The sequence below is a fragment of the Misgurnus anguillicaudatus genome, chromosome 22 (genome assembly GCF_027580225.2).
Source record: "Misgurnus anguillicaudatus chromosome 22, ASM2758022v2, whole genome shotgun sequence".
Taxonomy (NCBI): Eukaryota; Metazoa; Chordata; class Actinopteri; order Cypriniformes; family Cobitidae; genus Misgurnus; species Misgurnus anguillicaudatus.
In genome coordinates this window covers 27,076,751-27,099,523 of record NC_073358.2, presented here as the reverse complement: position 1 = coordinate 27,099,523, position 22,773 = coordinate 27,076,751, and the positions used below count along the sequence as shown (strand labels likewise).

Sequence of the window (22,773 nt, the reverse complement as noted above, 5' to 3'; positions counted from 1 at the left end):
TTCTGTTCATAATATAAAATTTATTTCATAACGATATCAATGCAAATATAGCACTACAGTGATTTCCAAGGTACACCGTATCTTACCATACCAATATATTATGGCACTCATAATATGGCCACCGTTTATGTAGACACGCAAAGCCGACGGTTTCTGTAAACTAGTTTACCCAATAATACTTAAGTTTCCCTTTTCATCTTAATAAATTGTCACTAGATAATTATTATATCTGAAGTACAAACTGGGCACATTTTATGTAGACTGTCTGGGACGCAGCCCAACCTTACGGTCTTCTTCAAGAACTCTCAGCATGCATTGCACCGGCCCTCCTCTACTGTGGGTTTACCGTGGACTGTTTGATAAAGACTGTATTTAAAATGGCCACCTGGATGGTGCAGTGTTGCTATGAAACCCTGGTGTCATGGTGACAACACGTCAAACCCTTGGTAACATCGCTGCAATATTGCCTTTACATTTCTCAGTAGTGTTGCCAGGGTGAGAACTGTATACAGGTTGGTGCTGCTAACTGTTCAAAAAGTAAAATAAATAAAATAACAACAACAACAACAACAACGTTTAAATACAACCACAACAACAACTCAGAAACATTCAATTGCCAACAGTTACAGAAGAATCCACTCCCCAGAACTAATAAAATAAAAGAAAAAAAGAAAAAAAGAAAAATTAAATAACAGCAGTGAGGGATATGAAAGCAAAAGTAATAATCAATATAGCAGCAAAAGTACTTCAAAAACATCCAGTGTTATTTTAATGAGCCGGGTGGATCTGTACAGAAACGGGAGAGTGTGTTTGTGAGTCAGTATTTGCAATCAAAAATAAGTGGTTTAAAGGGACTTGCATGACACTAGCCGGAAAAAATGTTGGTGTTGGTTTGAGACTGTGCCTTTAGCAGAGAAGGCTCGCCTATCAGCGCTCCATTCACTACAGTGTAGACAGGTAGCCACACATAAACTACTAAATTTCTTTAGAAAACAATTAAACAACTTGTACTTTTATACATTATATGCTACAATATATTTATTGATTACAAGTATGAAAGTGGAAATAGTTGCTACATAATCAATACAGTTTTACATATTTATTTTACAGATTTTGACACTTGTGTATTTTTTCCTCCTTGTTGTTTAATCTTGAGAGCGTGTGGGAATTGATTTCCTTTGTGCGGACAAATTCCAGCATTTGTTTAAGGAGCACTGCTGCCTGTTGTCTTCCCAGCAGGGCACTTTAAGTGCATGAATGTTAGGTGAATTTTGCTCTTTTTCTAAGAAAAGTGATGAGAAGACTTTTTTAGTCTATGGTGTGATTGGCAAATACATTTCATATATTTGATCTTACTGTCATACAGTAGATACCCCCCACTTTTAACTTTATGTCAACCCCAGCTGATTGGCATGGAAGACTACGCTTCCAAAAGGACTGTAATGGCTGACAATTAGATGCATAATTATGATCCGAATTGAATGTAAACGGATAGGAAATGCTAAATACAATGACAGCGATCTGATCCATACATTCTTTTCAATAAAGCTTGTCTTGCAATCCAACATGATCTCACAAAGTTCCGTGGGATAGTCACGGAATTTTTTACTCATTTTTCCGTGGCATTCTCACGGATCTCTGCATATTTCCGTGGCCCTGCCACGGACTTTCTTTTACGTGGCATTCTCACGGATTGGCCACTCAACTGCTTTTCCCTATTTTCAAACCATTGTCGCTTCGGTTTAGGGTTAGATTTGGTGTTTGCGTAAGTATGTCACTTTAACTATTGGTTTATACTATTTTTTCTGATTTATTCTTTTACATTTTCTAAACTTTAATCAATTGTCGCCTGGCATTGGGGTTAGAGTTGGGTTTGGGTAGGGATATCATTTTATGTAAATCTAACCCTAAACCGAAGCGACAATGGTAAGAAAATAGGAAAAAGCAGTTGAGCAACCAATCCCCGAGAATGCCACGGAAAAATGAGCAAAAAACTATCCCACGCAACTTTGTGAGATCAGGTTGTGCAATCTCAATTATGCTTTGCGTAAATGACACAAGTTTTATCCATGAAATAATGCAATGAGAATCTAGATGTTATTGGTTGTCTTTATCTCCACCATGATTTTGTTGGAGTATTATACTGGACTGAGATTAATACTGAGATCAGTCTTGTGTTTTAACAGATATTGCTACAAAAGTCACATAGTGCAACTTCTGCTGAACTACTTTCTTTTATTACCCAGACTCACGTGTCATCATACTCATTAAATTGGCACTCGATCAATAGGCAGTAATTGGGCAAATGTTTGGACAAATGGATCTACTGATCTACAAACTACAGCAGCCCTTCATTTTCCACTGAAACTGGTTTTGAATATATAAACAAGATGTGTACGACTTTTGATCTTTGTGTAAAAGTGTTGATATTTTGTAAATATTGTGTTTCATCCACTTTTTCCCCTCGGACTGCTCACTTTTACGTCACTTCATCCGGTCTGCGACCTTACACAACTCTAACGCAAAGATACATATACAAGTTCCTCATGACAACACACACACGCGCGCGCGCGCACACACACACACACACACACACACACAGTCACTCATCTGGAATGTAAAAAAAACATCAGTCTAGTGGATGCCCAGAAAACAGCAGCATAATTGAGTAAATCTGGTCAGTAAAAACACAAAGTCACAAACAGTTTATGATATGAAGAAAATCCCACTTCAATATTTTAGAGTCCATTCATTCTGTACACATCTTAAGTTTTGATAATTTCTTCATTCCTTAGGAGAAAAGAACGCATCTATTCTCCTCCGTCATGTTCATCAGAGTACAAACGTCACGGCGCTCCAAAAGTTTCCAGGGTGTTTCAAAAAGGTTGTAAACTCAGCAGCAAAGGTTATATTTGCAGCAGGTCAGAGAGAGAGTACAAACTAAAGTGTCTCTCTGGTGTGTTTCTGAACGTGTGTACTGAAGCTGCTGCAGTTTTATGGCACGTGAACACCGTGAAAAACTTTTCTCTCTCGATTCTACAAAGAGACTGAATCTAAATCATGCTATTTTTTCAGCAAAACGTCTGCACTACACAATTTCAATTCATCTCCGTTTTCCTTCCCAGTGTCTTTTATAATCTCTACGTTCAAAGGCCACTTTTCTTATTTCAGAAAGATTTTTACAAAAAGATTTGTTCGCTCCATGATTTTCTTACTCGCTGCCCCCATTTCTATTGGTCAGATGGCTGTGTCCCACACCACAGCCTGAGGCCTCTGGCAGGGCGGCGTTCCAGTCTTACGTGGCTCCGGTGTTCTCCTCCAGCTGGGTAAAATAGGCATGCTGTCCTGCTTACATAAGCTCTTATCTGGTCTGCGATGAGCTTTAATCTCCTTGCAGAGGCAGCGCTTCCTCTCGATCACCTCCAGGAGCTTGCCGTCACGCTGGGCCGGGGTCACGGAGGTGCCGCTGGTGCCCGCACTAATGGGTAGCTGGGCCTGAGCGGCGAGCTGAGCCAGCTGCTGGAACTGGAGGTGAACCTGCTGCTGGTGCTGGTACTGCTGCTGCCGGGTCAGTGATGGACTGCAAGGAGCCTGAGAATGAAACTGCGAGAGCGCGTGAATCTAAAGGGGAGAGAAGATTTACAGACATAAGAATACAGAAACACTTTAAAAACTCTCAAACCTTTTTCACATTTTTCTTGAATTGCATTAGGATGATCAATGCGTTACTGGGGGAGTGCAGTCATCCGTCTCTCACAGCAATTTATATTTGAACCACGACTCTGATTTACCCCCTACAGTTCATTCATTGGCTGTAGAAAACTACACAATAATATGGGACCCTGGTCCACAAAACCAGTCATATTCAGATGTTTTGAAATTGAGATTTATTTATCAATTTCAATCTTCATCTTTTCAATCATCAACCGTTAAATATGGTTTCCATTGATGTATGGTTTGTTGGGATAGGACAATATTTGGGCAAGATACAAATATTAGAAAATCTGGAATTGGATAGAAAAATTAAAATATTGAGAAAATCGCTTTTAAATCCAAATAATACCTTAGCAACTGCTTCAACTCACAAAAATAAAGTTTTGATTTGAAGAGTTTGGTTCCAAAACGCGATAAACGCTATTTGAAAAAAATTGTTACCGCCAAAATCAGTATTGTATCAGGTGAGTATTAAAAAGTAAATTCTTAATTTTACGCAAAATCCAACATCTGCCGTGTTATTCTGTCATCTTTTCTCCCTTTTTCCCAAACCACGACAAACGCCACTCCTTCTTCTCTGCAGAATGCAATAAATGCATTTAACAAATCACAGCGCACCATTTTACGCACTGTAAACGACAATGGCGGCGCTTTGAACACATGGAATCCTAGTTTTCCTCATTACTTTGTACTTCATGATCAACAAACAAACAAAAACAAAATAATACTTTTTATGGCATTGATAAACCTGTGATGGTTTTCTGTGGCGGGAAAGAAACGTAAGCCATCAAAATTGAACGATTTACGTGAGTGGTACTCGGGAGATGGAAAAATGCCGGTTGTTGCTTGTTCTGACACGACAGCATCAAGCTTCTGTCATGCTAACACATTGACCCCAGGGGATCTTATGAAAAACTTTCCAATATTTTACTCGAAGTCAATGAAAATCAAGCAAGACCAAAATATTTTACAGGTGAATGCTGTCAAAAAAGTTCAGCGACGACGTCCCAAGTATAACCGCAGCAATGACAGTGTTCTTAATATCACAAAGCAAGTGTTTTGATTAATTACATTAATGTTTATTTTTAATCAGTGTATACCAGAAATGACAGTGTTACTTGCAGCTGGTTGCCGGTAACTTACCGTAGATTTAAATTTATGTTATTTACTGGCAACATTTTGTTCAAAGTTAAATGAACATTAAACATTTACAAGTCTTTGTCTTTGGAGAGTAAAACTAAACTATAATAACAGCTTCAAGCAAAGCATTCTGGGAAACAAAATCTGAAGCAAAAACAGAAAAAGGTTAATAATGATTTCTGGTTCCCAGAATGCTTTGCATCTGCTGTTACTGTAGTTTGATTCAGTAAAAATAAAGACTTGATAATATTTAAAATGTATTTACAGTAACTTTGAACAAACTGTTGCCAGTAAATAACATAAATTTAAATCTACAGTAATTTACCGGCAACCAGCTGCAAGTAACACTGTAATTTCTATGGATTTTTTTACAGTGAGCTTTTAAAATTATTGCTTTCTGTCTTCAAATGAGTCATAAGACCCGATTTCATGTTTCTTTGTCTTTAGAGTGTTAAAAGATATCTCTGCATATAAAAGATATGTAAAGTTGCGTATATTAATGTTTTTTTAAGCCTCATCCACACAGCTACAATAATGAAAGGTATGTGGAAAATAATGCTTTTTTAAACCATAAACCACGCAAACACATTGCATTACACCTAATTGTTTGCAAATAAATATTGTCCCTTTAATATCAAAGCTAGTTGATAGTGAATTGTTTAAGACTGTACCAATTCTTGTGGCACCATCAGCTAACCAGCACTGTCATTTTTCTGATTCCCCATGATTTCTCCATAGTAAGATCCACTGTATTTAGAACTCAGTTGGCCCAAAAAACCCTGGCTCCAGCACCGAGACACTCATAAGCAAACTTGGCAGATTTTAAATCATTCACTTCCATCTAAGTAAACTGCCACTGAGTATGAAAATGCTAATGAATAGCTTGATGCACTTACAGTATATTACATTAAATTTTTGGCACATGCTTTTATCCAAAGCAACTTCAATCTATAAATTTTTTGTCAGTCTGTGTCTTTTCTGGGAAGTGAACTCATAGCTTTTGCATTGCTAATACAATGCCCTACAAACTGTGCAACAGGAGCGCAGAAATCAGATTTAGACATTTTCCAAACTTTTGAGGTAAAATAAGTTGTACAAATACTTGCTGCTGATCAAATATAGACAGTTTTAAAGGGCTGACTTAACATTAAAGTCCCAATGAAATCAAAACTGACAATTTATTTTTAATGTAATATTATAGTGTTTATTATAAACAATTTATCCGTGCAAGTAATTTTTTTAATTAATGTGCCCGGAATCTCAAAATGTTCTTCCGCCCTCTTGTGGCCATCATTCTATGACGACATCAGTTAGATGCCCTGGCAGGAGCATTAAGCCCACCCCCAACTTTCACTTTGCTGCCAGTCAAAGGCGACTTCTGGTGTATGGGGACTTTAAAAGGATAGTTCACCCAAAAATGTTGTCATAATTTACATAACAAATGAGTTTGTTTTATTCTGTTGAACACAAAAGAAGATATTTAAAAAAAGTTATGATGTAAGCATACTGTTGATGGTACCCATTGACTTCTATAGTTATTGTTTTTTTTTACTACTATGGATGTCAATGGGTACTGTGAACTGTGCGCTTAACATCATTTATCAAAATATCTTCCTTCGTGTTTAAAAGAAAAAAGAAAAGTATTCAGGTTCAGAATAATATAATGGTGAATAAATGATAAGAGAATTTTTATTTTTGGGTGAATTATCCCTGTAATAACCAAATGATTACCTAATCCTGCCTGAATCAGGATGGGAAAACACAGAAATCTTTTGTTCTTCTTACCCAACTCAACCATCACTTATAAAAACTATTATTGCCCTAAAATTGCTTCTGTGCTCTTCAATACATCCTCCTTTCTAAGGATGTAAGGTCCAATATTAAGGCCCAGCCTGATCTCACAAGATTTTTATTTTCAATTAGTGAATAACTTATATGAATTTGTACAAAGTGAATCATACAAAAATTAGTGCTGGGCAAGGATTAATCAAAATAAAAATACAAAATAAAAGTGATTTTTGGCATAATATATGAGTTTGTGTGTGTGTGTATTTATTTAAGAAACATTTACATGTGTGTGTGTATATATATATATATTATATACATTTAAAAAAATTATATCTAAATAAAACATTTCTGAAATGAATATATGTATGTGTGTGTGTGTGTGGTTAAATATACATAATAATTACACATAACACACTCATTTATTATACCAAAAATCACTTTTATTTCTTATGCGATTAATCGCAATTAATCTTTGCCCAGCACTTTGATTATATTAAAAAAATGATGAAAACCCCAACCCTAAGCACAATGACATGAAGCAAAAGCAAATCATACAAAAATGTGATTGTACAAATTAATATGAATTAGCCACCTTGTAAAATATGTACAGTCAGATTTCCATGAGATATCGTTGCCTGGCCAACTAGCAAGTACAGTTTAATTTACTTGCCGCAGCCAATTTTTACTTGCATTTAATTTTGGAGCTTGACAGGGTGTGTGCTCTTTGCTATATCATATAACACCACCAGATAGCGGCATAGCGCCAACTCACAGCATCCATTCCACACTCCTACTCTGAAAGAGAAGGTCAAACCAGCTCACGAAGTCAAATTTCTGTGCTACACACACGCAATGTCTGCGTCAGCATGTGAACTTTTGCCAAGAGACAACAGCACACCGGGGGAAAAGAATAGAGGCTGCTGTTCAATACAGGATTGTAAATTAAAAATGAAAGAATTCTTGCTTGTGTGTGTTGCCAGTTTCACGCCAAACTCTCCTGATGTATGTAACACAACCCACACACCGCTAAAGTTACACAAACTGGAATATCTCCATCTATGAAGCTGCACATGTCTGCAGTTTCTCTTCAATGTTCCCAAAATGGCTCTCTAACAAAATCTCAGACTGAGGCGCTCTGATGCCAGAATCAAAGCCTGTCACAGACCGGCACGGAGAGGCACAGACAGCAGCACCAGGTTTGGGTTTGATCATTCGCACAGACTCAGAAACACTGTCTCACCGGCACACCTGTTTTCTCCGCCCATCTGCTGCATCTGTCACTTCACTTTATTCTGTCACCTCCTGTTTTCTATTCTGTGCTGCATTTCTCCGCCTCTCTCTCTCTCTTTGTCTTTCTTTTCCTCTGCTGCATTTCTCTGCCCCCTCTCTCTTTGTATTCATCCCCCCTTTTCCTCTGCACTCGTTGACCCTACAGCGGAGTGCGCTAGTGAGCTACAGTCTTGTTTGGGTGGAGATGCTGGTGACTCAATGGGGTAAGAGATTTACCTAATGACTGTCTGGAACAGCGGCAACAGGGGCACAAAACGAAATGAAATTAGTTACAGATCACCTGCCGTAAACGTCAACGCTCGGTGTCAATTACAATCGCGCATGCTAACCAGTTCAACTGAATCAAATTAATTACTGCAGTATCTTCACAGAATAAGGCTGAATAGTCTATATTGTTCTGAAGCATTTACTGAATAATTGGGGCTAAAAAAACATGCAAACATGCTTATGGCCAATTTTTTCCCAAATGTGTCAGGGTGCTGTAAACGGTGATTTTAAGGTCATTGCAACAGCATCTACAGTACTACAGTAGGCCTATAAGAAACAATGGTAATTAGAAACTGTGGAAAAAAATTATTTTAAAAGGAGCATATCTTCCAACTCATACAACAGTATGAAGCGTGATTTATACTTTTGCGTCGTACCTACGCTGTAGTCCTTCTAAAGAATTTTATTTCTGATATCAAGACAAATAAATAACCAGCAAATTACCTTAGAGGTTGTTTAAACATGGTATTAAAGGAATAGTCTACTCATTTTCAATATTAAAATATGTTATTACCTTAACTAAGAATTGTTGATACATCCCTCTATCATCTGTGTGCGTGCACGTAAGCGCTGATAGCATTTAGCTTAGCCCCATTCATTCAATGCTGCCATTTAGAGATAAAGTTAGAAGTTACCAAACACATCAACGTTTTTCCTATTTAAGACGAGTAGTTATACGAGCAAGTTTGGTGGTACAAAATAAAACGTAGCGCTTTTCTAAGCGGATTTAAAAGAGGAACTATATTTTATGGCATAATAGCACTTTTGGGAGTACTTCGACTCGCCTGAAAAGTCCGCTCCCCTTCTCACTCTCATAATGGGAGAGGGAGGGTGTTACTGGGCCGAGTCGAAGTACTATTAGTTAAGGTAATAACATATTTTAATATTGAAAATGAGTAGACTATTCCTTTAAGATGTGCTTTGGTCGATCGGATCGCAAGTGAATGATGCCAAATACAGGTGTAAACCGGGTGTAAAACGTTTTGAGCTACACATTCAGAGGAAGTCATCTTCGTAAAACACATTCGACCGGATTGCTTTGGTGGTGTAGACGTGCATGTGGTCAAAAGTGTTCGAGCAGCCACAAAAGACCACCTACTCTCCGTCTCCGATTACTGCCATAATGTGGAATGTATCGAGCACAATGTTTCTCCATCGGTCCTGACAATGTTCAGTTGTCAGTGTTCAGCCACTACTACACTGAGGTAAAATTGCTGCATACAATGTATGCTTGCTAACTTCCTTCATCTTTAGGAATACAAAACAATTTTATTTTCAACAGGGTATGCGTTCCAGAGATTAGTTAAGTCACTAGTCAGATTGATAAACAAACACAGACCGGAGGTTATCTTCGGGCCAGGCGCGCATTTGTGGCAATGTGCGTGCGTCAGATGAAATGTGGATGATCTTTATAGTGTTTTTGGTCCCCTTAAAGGTTATGGTCATGATGAAATCGAAATTTCTAAGTTGTTTAACAGAAGTCATAAAGCTTGGACCAGCATGAGGGTGAGAACATGACAGAATATATATTTACATCACATACATTAGGTTATTTTGCTGAACTATTGCTTTAGTAGGGTAGAGCGGGGTAAGTTGTCACAATGTTCATAACTCCAAAACTAGAGGCTCTATCTCAAAAATCAAATAGCCACTTTGTGCGACAACTTCTTCTATAGTCAACTTCGTGTTCACATGTGGCCAAGATCGCTCTAATCTGATGTTAACACAATTTTCTTATTTTTTGGCTTAAAAAGTAAAAATGTGCACTTTATATTTTATGCAATACAACTTTGTTAGGTATGAATGTTAAAAACGATTATTTTGCACAAAATAGTGAAGACAATAACGGGTCTTTTGATACTTTAGCTGATTTGTATTTTAAGCTAACTTTGAGATTTAGCCAACATTGTCAGTTTGGGGCAAGTCATCACATACTTTTCACACTGGAAATAGTTAACCCCAGGTTATTCTAAACCCCGGGTTAACAGAATCCTGGGTTATCCGTTTTACACTTTTTGTACTTAACAAGGGGTTAACTCATGAGATAACCCTGGGTATTCATAATCTGACGTTTCACACTGTGCATTCCTAAACCCTAGGTCAGGTGTCTGAAACCCTGCTCATACACCTGTCTGTAATTATCAAGCAACCCTGAACACCTTGATTGGCAGCTTCAGCTGTGTTTAATTGGGGTCATCATCACATTCTAACTCTGCTTCTTTCAGACTGCATGCGTTTGGCACCCAATGCGAGGTTAACCCCACAAAAGCAGGGCTAGCAGGGTTTCATAACCCTGGGTTAGGGTTTACTCACACTATCCAAACCAAACCGCTCGGGCGCATAAACACAGATATAACACTACGATGGCTTTCGAGTGTTAAGAGAGCGCTATACGTCCTGCTTTTTTCAAAACAATCGCATCTTAATGACGAAAACGCGCCCGGGCTCGGATTCATAAAAGGACAGTGTGAATGCGTGCATCTGGGGGAGTAGGGAGGGGTGACTATCGTGCTGGGGGATGGTTTGGTTTGGATAATGTGACTGCGCCCTTAATTTCAGGGATAACCCCGCTTCTAAATTAAGTGTGAAACGATCCTTAACCTAGGGGTAAAAGTAGAGCTGGGCAAAAAATCGCCTCCGATTCTCATGCGGATCTCATCAGTAAAGCTGGTTTCGTGATTAGTAGTAAATCGTCATCACCTGGAGCAGCATATACTACACAGAGCCGTATTTCACTGAGAAGCTAGGCAAAATCGCATACAATATCGAAAGTGATCTCCCACAATTACACCAGATTTCCACCAACTGCACAGCGGCTGCAGATCGGCTCCGCTGCGTTACGGCTCTTGACTCTGCCGTCCGCCATTACCCACCAGTTCCGTATTTGTTGCAGAGCGGCTGCGTGCTGAAGTGACGAGGACCCATGAGGTCTCGCAAATTCATGTGATGATCACGCGATATCTAGTTCTGTCTCCACCCATTATGATGTTAAATTATGACGTTTTGCTGGACCAGCCCAGATCACAACACGAGATCTCGCAAATTCAGGTATGATCACGCGATATAGTCATGGCTCCGCCCTGTGGAGCTGTCCGGCATCCGTCAAAAATAGAAGCTCTGCGTATTTGTTCCGGAGGGTTGCGGATGGCCGGAGCTGTGACGGATTCGGAACGCAGTCAGTGGAAATACACACATTGACTTGAATGGAGTCAGATTGACTCCACCGCCGTTCCGCAGCGGATCCGCAGCCGTTCCGCAGTCGGTGGAAATCCGGGGTTATGAACGCAATTTTACTAGCTTCTCTGTGAAACTCGTCTCTGTGTAGTAAATGCCGCTCCATCTGAAAGCAGGTGATGGCGATTTACTACTAATCACCGAACCGGCTTTACTGATGAGACATGCATGAGAATCGGAGAATCACAGGCGAGTTTCCCCCCAGCTCTAGGTAAAAGCATGGTTTAGAACAAAGATAACACATGATTAAGTGCAGTGTAAAAAGCTAATATTAGAGTTAATTTTTCCAGTTCTTGTTTGAATAAAAAAAATAAAATCAATAATTACAATTAAGTAGTGTTTTTCTTTTTAGATAATCTAGTGTGACAACTTACCATTGGGGCAAACTGTCACAAGTGAACATTATCTATTCAACCGTCTACAACTCCATAGTCTCAGCCTCAGACGTCACGCCCACTAACTGTTGGCTGAACGTCTGATGTTTTTCGTACACTTTTCTGGAAACCCTGTGAAAATGTTAAAGTCGTCTTTGATTGGTTGGAAAAAAACGGATTTCCAGGAGACGCGAGTGTCGCGATTAGTTTCAGTCCCTGGAAAACAAAGCTCTGACGTTCCATTGAGGAAGAGAATCAGTCGTGTTCACGTGGATAATAATGAGCAGTTATCATGATCAGCTAAACATTGGATTCTCAAAAATATGCATAGTTCGCGGCATCGACTCTCTAAAAGGCGTCCAAGAGTTTTCTTTAAGGCAGTTAGTGGAGTTTAAAAGTTTGGTTCTCCTGAATTGCTTGTATGTGTTAAAAAGTGGAGAGATATGCTTCAAACAGACGTTTAACAGGATCGTCTCATTGGTGTGGCTGTTGATGAAGTGCACAACGTTGTTCTATGGTGAGTAATGTTGTTTATTTAGATACTATTTGGTTGCGGCTGGTTATTTCAATAACTGACTTGTTGCCAGCCGGCTCGTTATTGTGGGGAGTCCGAAACGTGACGCTAGATGAAACAAACTGTGATTGGTTGTTTGACATGTCGGTCAAACAGCTCGTGGGCGGGCTTTATCCAGAAAAAGCAACGAAAAACACCAGACCTTCAGTATTGAAGGTCTGGCTACGCGAGACTAACAACTCCATAATGATATGGATATGAAAATGTAATGAATACAAATATGTGCCCAAGACGTCCTTCTTTTATTTGGTATGAGATTTATACCATTGTGATGTATGGTGCTCAGTAAATGTTAGACAGTGTGAAAAGTTTGACAACTTACCTCGCTCTCCCCTACTGTTAATTGGGCAAAAACATTTCTAACACATTACAACATACTTTCTCATAATAAACATATTACAGCACCTAGATGAGGGCTGTATGCTAAAACAGGGTGGTGGATGCAACAAATGTACTAATTCCCTAAGTTTGTGTTTCTGCAGAGTTAGTGACAGTTTAAAAGTGTTGTTGTGCATTACCTGGTTAAGTACTTCTCTGGCTGGCAGGCTGCTTTGCCTTTGAATGTCACCTCCCACTTGTCTTACTCCTGATGTGGAGGACGACCTGCCAAGGCGACCTAACTCTATAAAAGGTCACAGATAATACTAAGTTAGTGTTTCACAAGTTCATATCTCAGAATAGGTCTAGAGCAATGATGGCAAGTATAAACATACTGTAGTAATAATCTTACATTAACCATTCACATAACCATCTTGCTGGTTAGAATAGTGAACCTGATTAAGCTGTACATGGGACTCGCAAATTACGTTGTTCATTTGCATATGTTGTCTTTGTTAATTTTGTCTTATTAACCAATTTAAATATTTAACAGGTGGCCAATTCGTATAAATTTGCACAAACGCATTTGTACATTTCGGTAGTATCTGCTTTCGCCCATTGATGTTGTGTTTAGGGATGGAGTTTAATTTTTTGCCTTTTCTATAAAAAACGAATGTTTTTGTAGCATACATATTGTACAAAATTAATCATCACCTCGTAAAAGAGTAAATTTTACTATTAGATCAGGTTGATTTTAGCACCTGATTTAGATGCTCTCGCCGGTGGCGGTGTGAACACACAGTTAGTACAGTACACAAACATCATCTTTAAATAAAAATCTGTTTAATACCATATTTTCATAAAATAGTGCATGACTAAAGTGACTCAACTTTTTGGTTAATTATGCCCTGAAACATAAAATGCGATGTGATAATTCATTTTTACATTTCTAAAGATTTATGAGGTCAGTAAGGAGGTGACGTGCTATACAAGAGTACACTGTAGCAGTAGCTATTTTAATTATGCCATGCTGTTTTTAAGCTATTTAAGAATATTATGAATGTATTTTAATTTAATTCCTTTTTTATGAACAGTAAATCTACAAATTTATTTGCCTTTTACCAAATACCCTTGATCTCTATCCAGAGTTTTAATTGAGGTCAGGGAAGAGAGCAGTGTCAATGTATTTGGCTGTTACCTCCATTGCGGCATGCTGGGAAAGTTTGGCAGGGTAAAGGGAGTCCAGCTCGTATCAGTCCTTTTAACCCTGGGGGTCCGTCCGCACCAGCCAAACTCTCACTGTGTCTTCCCGTAGCCCGCACAGGAATTCCAGAGTGTCCTCCACCCCGCATGGATACTCCTATATTATCTCTCTCTCTCCTCAACAGAGCATCTGCACTCCCATTCCACACACTGTCATCTTCCTCTATAGAGCAAGGTAATAAAAAATAAACAATTAAACATGTGCAATACTACAGTGTGACAACAAACAGAAAAAAATTAACACATAAAGTGGGCTCTAAAAATCTGAGACGACATTTAAACTTTATGGAGCGGTTTCCCAGACAGGGATTAGACTAGTACTAGACTAAAATAAATGTAAGAGCTGTCCAAACTGAAAACAACTTGGACTGACACATCTTAAAATACATCAGTGCCCTTTGTTTTGCCTCAAAATGCAGGCCAGTAATGTTTTTAGTAAGAAATATTTGTTAAAACTAGTTATATTTCCTAATTAAACTAAGGCCTAGTCCTGGCTTAAGCTAGTCCTTGTCTGGGAAACCACCCCTAAATACAAAATAAACAAAAACATTTAAGTATTAAACAACCCATTATATCCAACCATCACTCACTCTCTGAGTCTCGGCTCCCATGACTGAATGACAATTTTCTATGCATGGGCCAGTAAGCCTGTTCATCGTTGAGTCCCAGACCAGCTGCACTGTCCCAAGGAACGAACCCAGTCTTGGCCTGCAATGCCTGGGTTGCAGACCCAGATTTATTTGGGTCTGTGTGTAAGGATGGCAACTGGGAGCCTCCACGCAGGCTGTCGTAGGCGGGTGGCCGACGGAAACCCACAGAGGGGTAGGTCCACAGCAGGGGACTGTCAGAAGGGGGAGGTTTGTAAGCAGGCAGGTTATGGGACAAATGAGGGGTCTGGGAACGGTGCATATGAGAACGAGACGGTGGACGCTGAGTGGAAGAAGAGGAGGAAGGTGCAGCTGACGATGGTGGTAGACTTGGTGTGGTGCTTGTACCGGTCTGAGAAGTGGGCGTATACGTGCCTGAAGTGAGGGCATCAGTCTGGCTGGATGATGGTGTGCTTGAATCTTTCTCTCGATCCCGATCTCTCTCTCTATCTCGATCTCTCTCCGGTTTCTCAGACTTGAGCAGGAAGCTGACGGACTTGCCCTCCTTAGGCTGTGTTTGTGTCTGGTTGGAGGACTGAGAAGAACCCTGTCCTGACCCTTTTCCAGAGGTCTCTTTCTCAGGTTTGCGGTAATGGTGATAGTGGGACGGCCTATGGTGTGGATGATGATGATGGTGGTGGTGGTGGGAATAGGGAGAGGAGGATTTCGATGATGGAGGTAGAGGAGTGGAATGACTGCGGGCTCTAAGTCCTGGTGCTGGTCCCAGTTGTCCATCCCTCCTCTCCTTTTCTCGATCTTTCTCGACTCCAGAGGACTCTTTGGAATTGCTGGTGGAGCTCGTGCTGGAGGAGGTGCTGGTAGACACTGGCAGGCTGGAGGCTGACTGCACACTGATTTTGGCCGAGCTGGTCTTGTGCTGAGCCCCCACTCCACTTGAGGCAGCAGCTGGCTGGGGAAAAGCCAGAAGCGGGGGCTTGTGCTGAAGCAAGTTAGGGAAGGGTGCCGGAATCTTACTGGAGCTGGACTCATGTTCAGGCTTGGCCCCCGGCAACAGGAAGGGGGTGGGGGCACGAGGAGGGTGTGGTGAGGAAGAGAGTGGTTGTGGTACAGGTGTGGAGGAGGCAGAAGAGCAGGATGAGGGAAGGGGTGAAGAGTGGGAGATAGAGACTGTTGCTTTAGACTTGGAGGAGGAGGAGCAGGCCGGAGAGGATGATGAGGGGCGTGGGAGAGAGGAAGAGGTAGGGGAAGAGGAGGATGAGATGACAGAGGAATGGTACACTTTAGATTTGATTCGATCATGTTTGAGTGGCAAGCGCCGATGGGCTTCTCGAGCTGCGTCATCTGCGAGGGGATACTTCATTTCTTCATAAATAGCCTCTCCCTGGTCCGAATCAGAATCAGGTGTGGTGGCAGACGGTGTGAGGGGATGAGGAGTGGGGGCATTGTGAGTTTCTCGGGTAAAAACCTGGCCCACCATCTCAATGTAAACTGGCTCATCATCTCCCCCATCACCCCGGAGAGAGGGTTCAGAGCTTTGGAAAGGAAGGGGTGTGGTGGATGGCTGGACACGAAGGGGTGGGGGGTCAAAGGAGAGCTGTGTGCTTGGGCTCCGTTTGGGCTTTAAGGGAGGAACTTTCCGTCCTGACATTTCACCTGAATCAGATTTCTTCATTGCTATTCAAGAAGACAAAACGAAAAACAAAACAAATAGGTAAAAGAAATGAGTGACACAAAGGCAAAAACAAATGAACAGGGCAAAGACAGAGACCATAGGTCATGCCTGTACCCCTTTCTAATTCATAAAAAATAATAAAACATATGCATAATTCATAAAGTTGACCCTATGTACTCTTAATGCGTATTCCCAGTTTACCAAAATATAATAAATTGCTCTGCATCTGAAATGACTTTACTTTTTAGCCAACATTATGAATCACTTCAACCATTCCATTGTGGTATTTACCTCTTACTTCTATGCTACATAAAATCAAGTCTACATTTTTTGGTCTTTCTGGACATTCTATTTCACACCAAGTAAAATGAGTTGTGCCTGACTAATGTCCCATGCTGACATTAAAAATAACATAAAACTAGACTTCTGCATGCCAAAAAGAAATCAATCCCCTTACCATTCCGCTTTTCTGAGTGTTTGTGTGGGTGATTAGGAGGTGGAGGTGGCGGAGTATCAGGTGGTGCATGGACCCCACGAAGAGGATGTTCCTGCTCCTTGTTGGAGCTCAGCCGGGTGTTGGGGTGGCGTTTAGGCTTTGCTGGGGGGCAGCGGGATGGATTTGATTGGTTTTGGGGATCTGAGTCTGGATAATAGCCATTCTCCAGCTCCTCCTCTTCCCCAGTCCCCACAGCGTGGCATGATTGAGAGCGTGGTGCCATGGCGGCCGCACAAGAGTGGGGCGACAAGTCCTGAGACGCCGGCATCGTCATAAATCCCATTCGGAAATGCCGCCGAAATGACGCCAGATCCCGAACCTTCCCAACCGTTGCAGAGGAGGCATCTTTATAATTAGAGCTAAAGGAGATGCGAATAAGAGATAGAGTTAGGTCTGGGCATGAGAGATGGAATCAGAAATTGAGGGAAAAGGGAATTATTTCTCTGTGGAGATTTTTTATGAGATTAGAATAATACATTTGTTTTTCATTGTGCTGTAGGCCATCCACCTTTTCTTCTTTCCTCTCTCTCCTCATTTCTGAGTTTCTACTGAGAAAGGCTCTATTAATAGCTCACAGTCAATTTCATTTTTGTCTCTAAAGCCCCCGTTGTACACTCTCCTAAGCTCATTTCTTAAGTTTAAACACCTCCCCACTGCCACACTGTCACATAGACTACTGCAGTTTCTCAAACTTTTTCCCACTTTGGAGGTAGGGAAGGGTTCCAAGCCCCACCTGTCCCCAATCGTGCCTCATAAAAATGGTAATCAACTAGGCTTTAGGTGTAACTGTCGATTTTTTTAATCACATCATATTTTAAAACTTAAACACTTTTAATAGGGAAAATAAATTAAGGTCTTATTGAATGAAATGAGAATTTGTTCAAAAGTAAATAATAATAAAGCAACTGTGTTTGCATTTTGTCAAAAGACCTTGATGAGGTCCACTGTCTGTCTTAGTTTTCTCTGCTGCTGCCGAATCTCCAATTTTCTTTTCATTCCGTGTCACAAACTTATCCATTGTTAACTTTTATACCCACTACCATCTATCCATATGAAAGTATATGTTTCGGTTCAATTAACATTCTGACGTTAAATCATTCTCGTAGGCTATGGTTCTGCTTGACATTTTCTTCATAGTTGATGTTGTTTTAAGTTATAAATATTATATATTATATTTAAAGAGCAACTATGGTCCGATTCACGTTTTTTTCATTTCCTTTGGTGTGTAAGTGTGTATTAGTACATGTTAATGGTATGCAAAAGGTAAATACCCCAAAGTAAACTATGACGTGAGTTATCGTTTCAAACGTAAATCTCTTTTCTTGGACTACAACAAACACAGGGCTTGGTGGCAACAGTTTACTTTCTAGGATTGTTAATGTAGACAAGACCAACATTATTCCTCCCGCTTGGAATCACAGCCTGTAAGTTAGCGCTTGTTAGCATTGCATTGTGACTGAATCTTTCAAACATGGTAAGGAGCGTCACATTTCCATCCGATGTCAGAAATATTCAGGCCAATCACAACTTAGAGATTCGCTGGCCAATCAGGGACACAGCGCTTTTCAAATCGATAATTTTTGTACAAAATCAATGCGTTTGAGGAAAGCAGGAGCTACAAAAATGTACGGTATGTGGAAATTAATGTGTTTTTTAACCATAAACCACATGAACACAGTGTATTATACCAAATACACAAATAATGTTGTTTTTAGCAATAAAATAGGTGCACTTTAAATGTGTAAGGTCAATAAATAAAGGAATTAATAGAGATGGGCACTAAAAAGGACCAAATATCCTCTTGTTTGTCACGCCCCACTTGTAATGTTCCTATTCAAACACATATTAGTGAGGACACCTCAGACTTCATCATTTTCACTCCAGACTAAAGACGATCAATAGATTCAGCGAAACATGATTTTCCTTATTTATGAGCCCTTTCTAGTGAGGACCTCCTTAAATGTCATCACAGAAATGTATGCAAACTTGTACACACAGGGCCACACACACCCATATAATAAATGACAAGACAGAAATAGTTCATGCCAACATCTTCTCTCCTGTACTGTAGTCTTCTTTTATCACATTTATTTTTTATTTATTCTTTTACAGTTTCTCCTTAAATTTTCTCGTCTATGAAGCTTACCCCATACCCATTTACTCTTCTCTGCCCTCGGTGAGATACACATATCTGCAAACATTGTTTAATCGGCTGATCTTTTCCAGTACAAATAAAGACTCTGTCCACAAGCTGCCTCTCTCTCTTTATCCATTGCTCTGCATCTTTTCTCATTGTCCTCTATTTGCAGGCATGCACAACCCTCTGTTTCCACGGCAACTGGCCTGTCATTTGTTTATTGTTTGCTGAATTTTTTTCTCTAGACAGCCAAGAGAGAGCACACACTGGCATATGCACACATAAAAATACACAAACAGACTAAATCAGGTGTGGCATGGCATAATATAGGGGGTGGTAAGCAGTGGGCTGCCATTAGCAGAAACTCTTAAACACTTCAAAAGAGAAATTATTCACTGTTACCGATTTTTGCGACATGACGGGGAGTTAGAGAAATATTTACAGAACGACACAATGGAAAATTTTACTGCTTAGATATTGCATTCAGGAGATCTTAGTTATTTTGTCAGATGTTTTTCCTGAAATTCTTTATAAAAATAAAAATATACATACTTAAAGTAAAACAGCACTGTTTTTCAATATTTTACTATGTTCTTACCTCAACGTAGATGAATTAATATATACCTATCTTTTTTAATGCATGCACTTTTAATCTTTGTACAGCGCTTTGTGAATGTGTTAGCATTTAGCCTAGCCCCATATGGCTCCAAACAAAAGTTTTATTTTGTGCCACCACTTACTCGTGTAACTACTCATGTAATATGTCTTTAAATAGGGAAAACATGGAAGTGTTTGGTGGCCTATAAATTCATCCCTGTTTGGAGCCATAAGAATTAATGGGGCTAGGCTAAATGCTAACTCATTCACAAGGCACTGTACAAAGATTAAAAGTGCACGCATTGAAAAAAGATAGGTGTGTATTAATTTGTCTAAGTTGATGTAAGAACATTGTAAAATATTGGTCTCAATGTCTCAATTAAATTAAAACTGACAATTCGTATTTTTTAATGTAATATTGCAGTGTTCATTATAAACTATTTATCTGTGTAAGTCATTATTTAAAAAAAAATGATGTGCCCTTATAAACTTCAATCAAAATCTGAAAATGTACTTCCTTATGGCAATCTTTCTCTGATGACGTCAGTTAGACGGTGTGGGCGGGAGCATACAATAACTCCGCCCACTCCAACTGTCAGTCTTCTGCCAGTTCCATTTCTGATTGAAACGATTACTTTTCTATATCCAACAGTGTAAAACACAAGCCACGGCCACTATTTTCCTCACGTGATATTCTGTTTCACTTGAAATACATCACAACACGAAAGTAAAGTCGATCGTGACTTCCGGTCCATGGGGACTTTTTACATACAATACTGTATTGTAACTAATGTGATAGCTTTGTGTTGAAATTGTTTGCAATCAAATTTAAATATCATGTTTCTGACCTTGGTACAGTGTCTAAGCAAAGCATTTAATACTTTAAGAGTATACAACACTCTTCTACTCTAAACCTGAGGAAAAGAGGACATTAGTTTTCATCTTACCAGCTATCTACAGATAACTACGCATTTGGCAGATGCTTTTATTCAAATGACTTAAGCTTTACATTTTATCAGTATGCGTGTTCTCTGGGATCAAGCTGACCTTGACCTTTTGCACTGTTAACACAATGCTATACCAGTTGAACCATAGGATCTACAGATATCAGAGATTTTCCAATTTTTCTTACAAGCTTTTATACATTTTCCTTGTCAACTTGTATAAATATTGTCTAGAGATTAGCAATGTCCCTTTTTTCCTTCTGACCAATGCGAGGTCTGAGGCCCATATGGAAGCAACTTATGATATTGTTTTGCAGTGCGAGTTAGTATTCATGTGTATGCGAGTGTGTTCAAGCGTATGTGAGTCTCTGTTGTCAGGCAGAGGACATAGAAGATGCTGAGCTAGTAGAGTTTGACACACACTAACACAGAAAAACAGGATGATGCATAAGACCCAAACAACATGAGTTGGCCATAAAAGCTCACAGTACAGCCAACATCCAGGTTTAGGTTAGACAAAAGCTCTGAATGACTTAAATTATCCCATTAGCGGTGGGATGAAGAGTACGGTATGTTTACATAGTTACAATACCAGCACTTCAGTATAAGTGCATACAGTTTTGTGTGCGTACAAATGCTAGCAATATTGTATTTACTGCTGGTCTAGGATCATTTTTCACACTTAAATATATCTTAACTATTAATGGAATGGGATGGGCTGATTACAGTGGATGAATGCCTGTTAGGGATGTACCGATTAAATCGTGTGTCCCATTAAAAATGAAATCGATTCCGAATCGCAAGGCTGCGATTCTGTGTTTCATGCACAGCTTGTGCGTGTACCACAGCATTTGGTAAGTAGGAACTCCTTATCGATCAAAAATCATGAGTCGGAGTCGTTTATAACGTGCATTTAAAAAAGCAACACTTGTTAAATAAAAATCATTCAAAATATTCTTTATCATCATGAAAATACCTGAAACAATTAGAAGAACAGCAATATAAATAATCCTGTAGACATTTCCTGGGATAGCCTTTGTAATGCTACTTCTTCTGTGGCACAAATGGAGTTTTTGACGAGAGCGCCCCCTGGCTTTGGGATGTGATGGGATTTCACCGTAATTCATTCAAATTCATTCATTGAGAAAATGCGCATTTGCACGATTAATCGTTACAGCCCTAATGCCTGTGGTCAAATTCATTCTACATTGTTTACTAAAAACACAAATAAATAGGTACATTGTTTTAATTTGACCTTTGAAATAAAAATACAAAAGTAATGATTACATTTGGTGGCATTTCAAATTAGATCATCCAAAAACTGATTTTTTTTATTTTATCATTGTGTCAAACTTGATCAAAATCCTGCAGGTGCCACATTCATGAAGGACACATTTTGCTCACGTTCCATAGTCAAACATTGCAAACTACAGGCCTGAATCATTTATGAACTGTGATGTTGTGTATTTTAAGATATTGTTTTGGATCTCCCAAATTTCTATTTTATAACACTGTATTAAATGTAAGTATTAACTACATTTATACCACAAGGCTGTTGCATGCTTTATGGGCGCTTCACACGGTACGCTGCAACCGCAAGTGTTTAGTTCTTTTCAATATGAGGCATGTGGAAAGCGGCAAAACGCGCGGTTACAGAACGGGGCGGCTGAGTTGGTCCACACGCCTTGCTCGTGCACCCAAAATCCTGTTCCTTTTGCGGACTTCATGGCAGGCCCCACTGAAGCTAAACATATTTGCACTAAATGCTGCACAAAACGCTTCCACGACAGGAGAAAAGCTGTAGCCGTGTGGCGATTGCGCCGCTTACCATATGAAACACCCTTTATTCTGATTGGCTGAGAAATGTTCCATGGGTGTTGATTATTTTTCTGTAAACTGCACACCTAACTTGTCAAATGTTTTAAAAATAGGCACCAGAGCAATGTTTTTGGTAACCATGGTGTAAGCAGAATAATTGACTCCAAGAAAATAACGCACACCCGCGGTGTAACGGCACTTCGCTTCGTGCCGCATTACCACCTTGGGTGTGCATTATTTTCTTATAATTCAACGGCCCGTCATCAATTATTCCTTACATGGTCAGTTCTTCCTTTGATCTAATAAGAAAGAACATGCTCAATATGTCAAATGAGGTTTGTCTCAAAGCTGCAAACGTTCTGTTCTCTCTGTACTCTTCTTTTCAACTCCACGGGTGAGAAGTGGATTCTGGGTTGTTTACTTTCATCTGACACGATACATCACATAGCAGAATAAAAGCTCAGATGTAAGAGAAACTGAAGCTACATGTCTGCTCCGAGGGAGAAATGTGTCTGTCGTTTTGTATAAACAGTTCACAA

The 22,773-nt window shown here is 39.7% G+C and overlaps 1 protein-coding gene across 2 annotated transcripts in view; it reads right to left on the bottom strand.

The window, feature by feature from the left end:
• Positions 1-22,773, bottom strand: part of LOC129440456 (neuronal tyrosine-phosphorylated phosphoinositide-3-kinase adapter 1) — a 60,043-nt gene continuing 37,270 nt past the window's right edge. For both annotated transcript variants that reach the window (XM_073861125.1, XM_055199831.2), the window contains exons 3-7: positions 16,700-17,097; positions 14,553-16,244; positions 13,898-14,125; positions 12,900-13,003; positions 1-3,621 (exon numbers count right to left, since the gene is read on the bottom strand). In XM_073861125.1, coding sequence (XP_073717226.1) covers positions 3,238-3,621; positions 12,900-13,003; positions 13,898-14,125; positions 14,553-16,244; positions 16,700-17,097 — 2,806 coding nt within the window. In that variant the 3' untranslated portion in view covers positions 1-3,237. The remainder of the gene's footprint in view (positions 3,622-12,899; positions 13,004-13,897; positions 14,126-14,552; positions 16,245-16,699; positions 17,098-22,773) is intronic.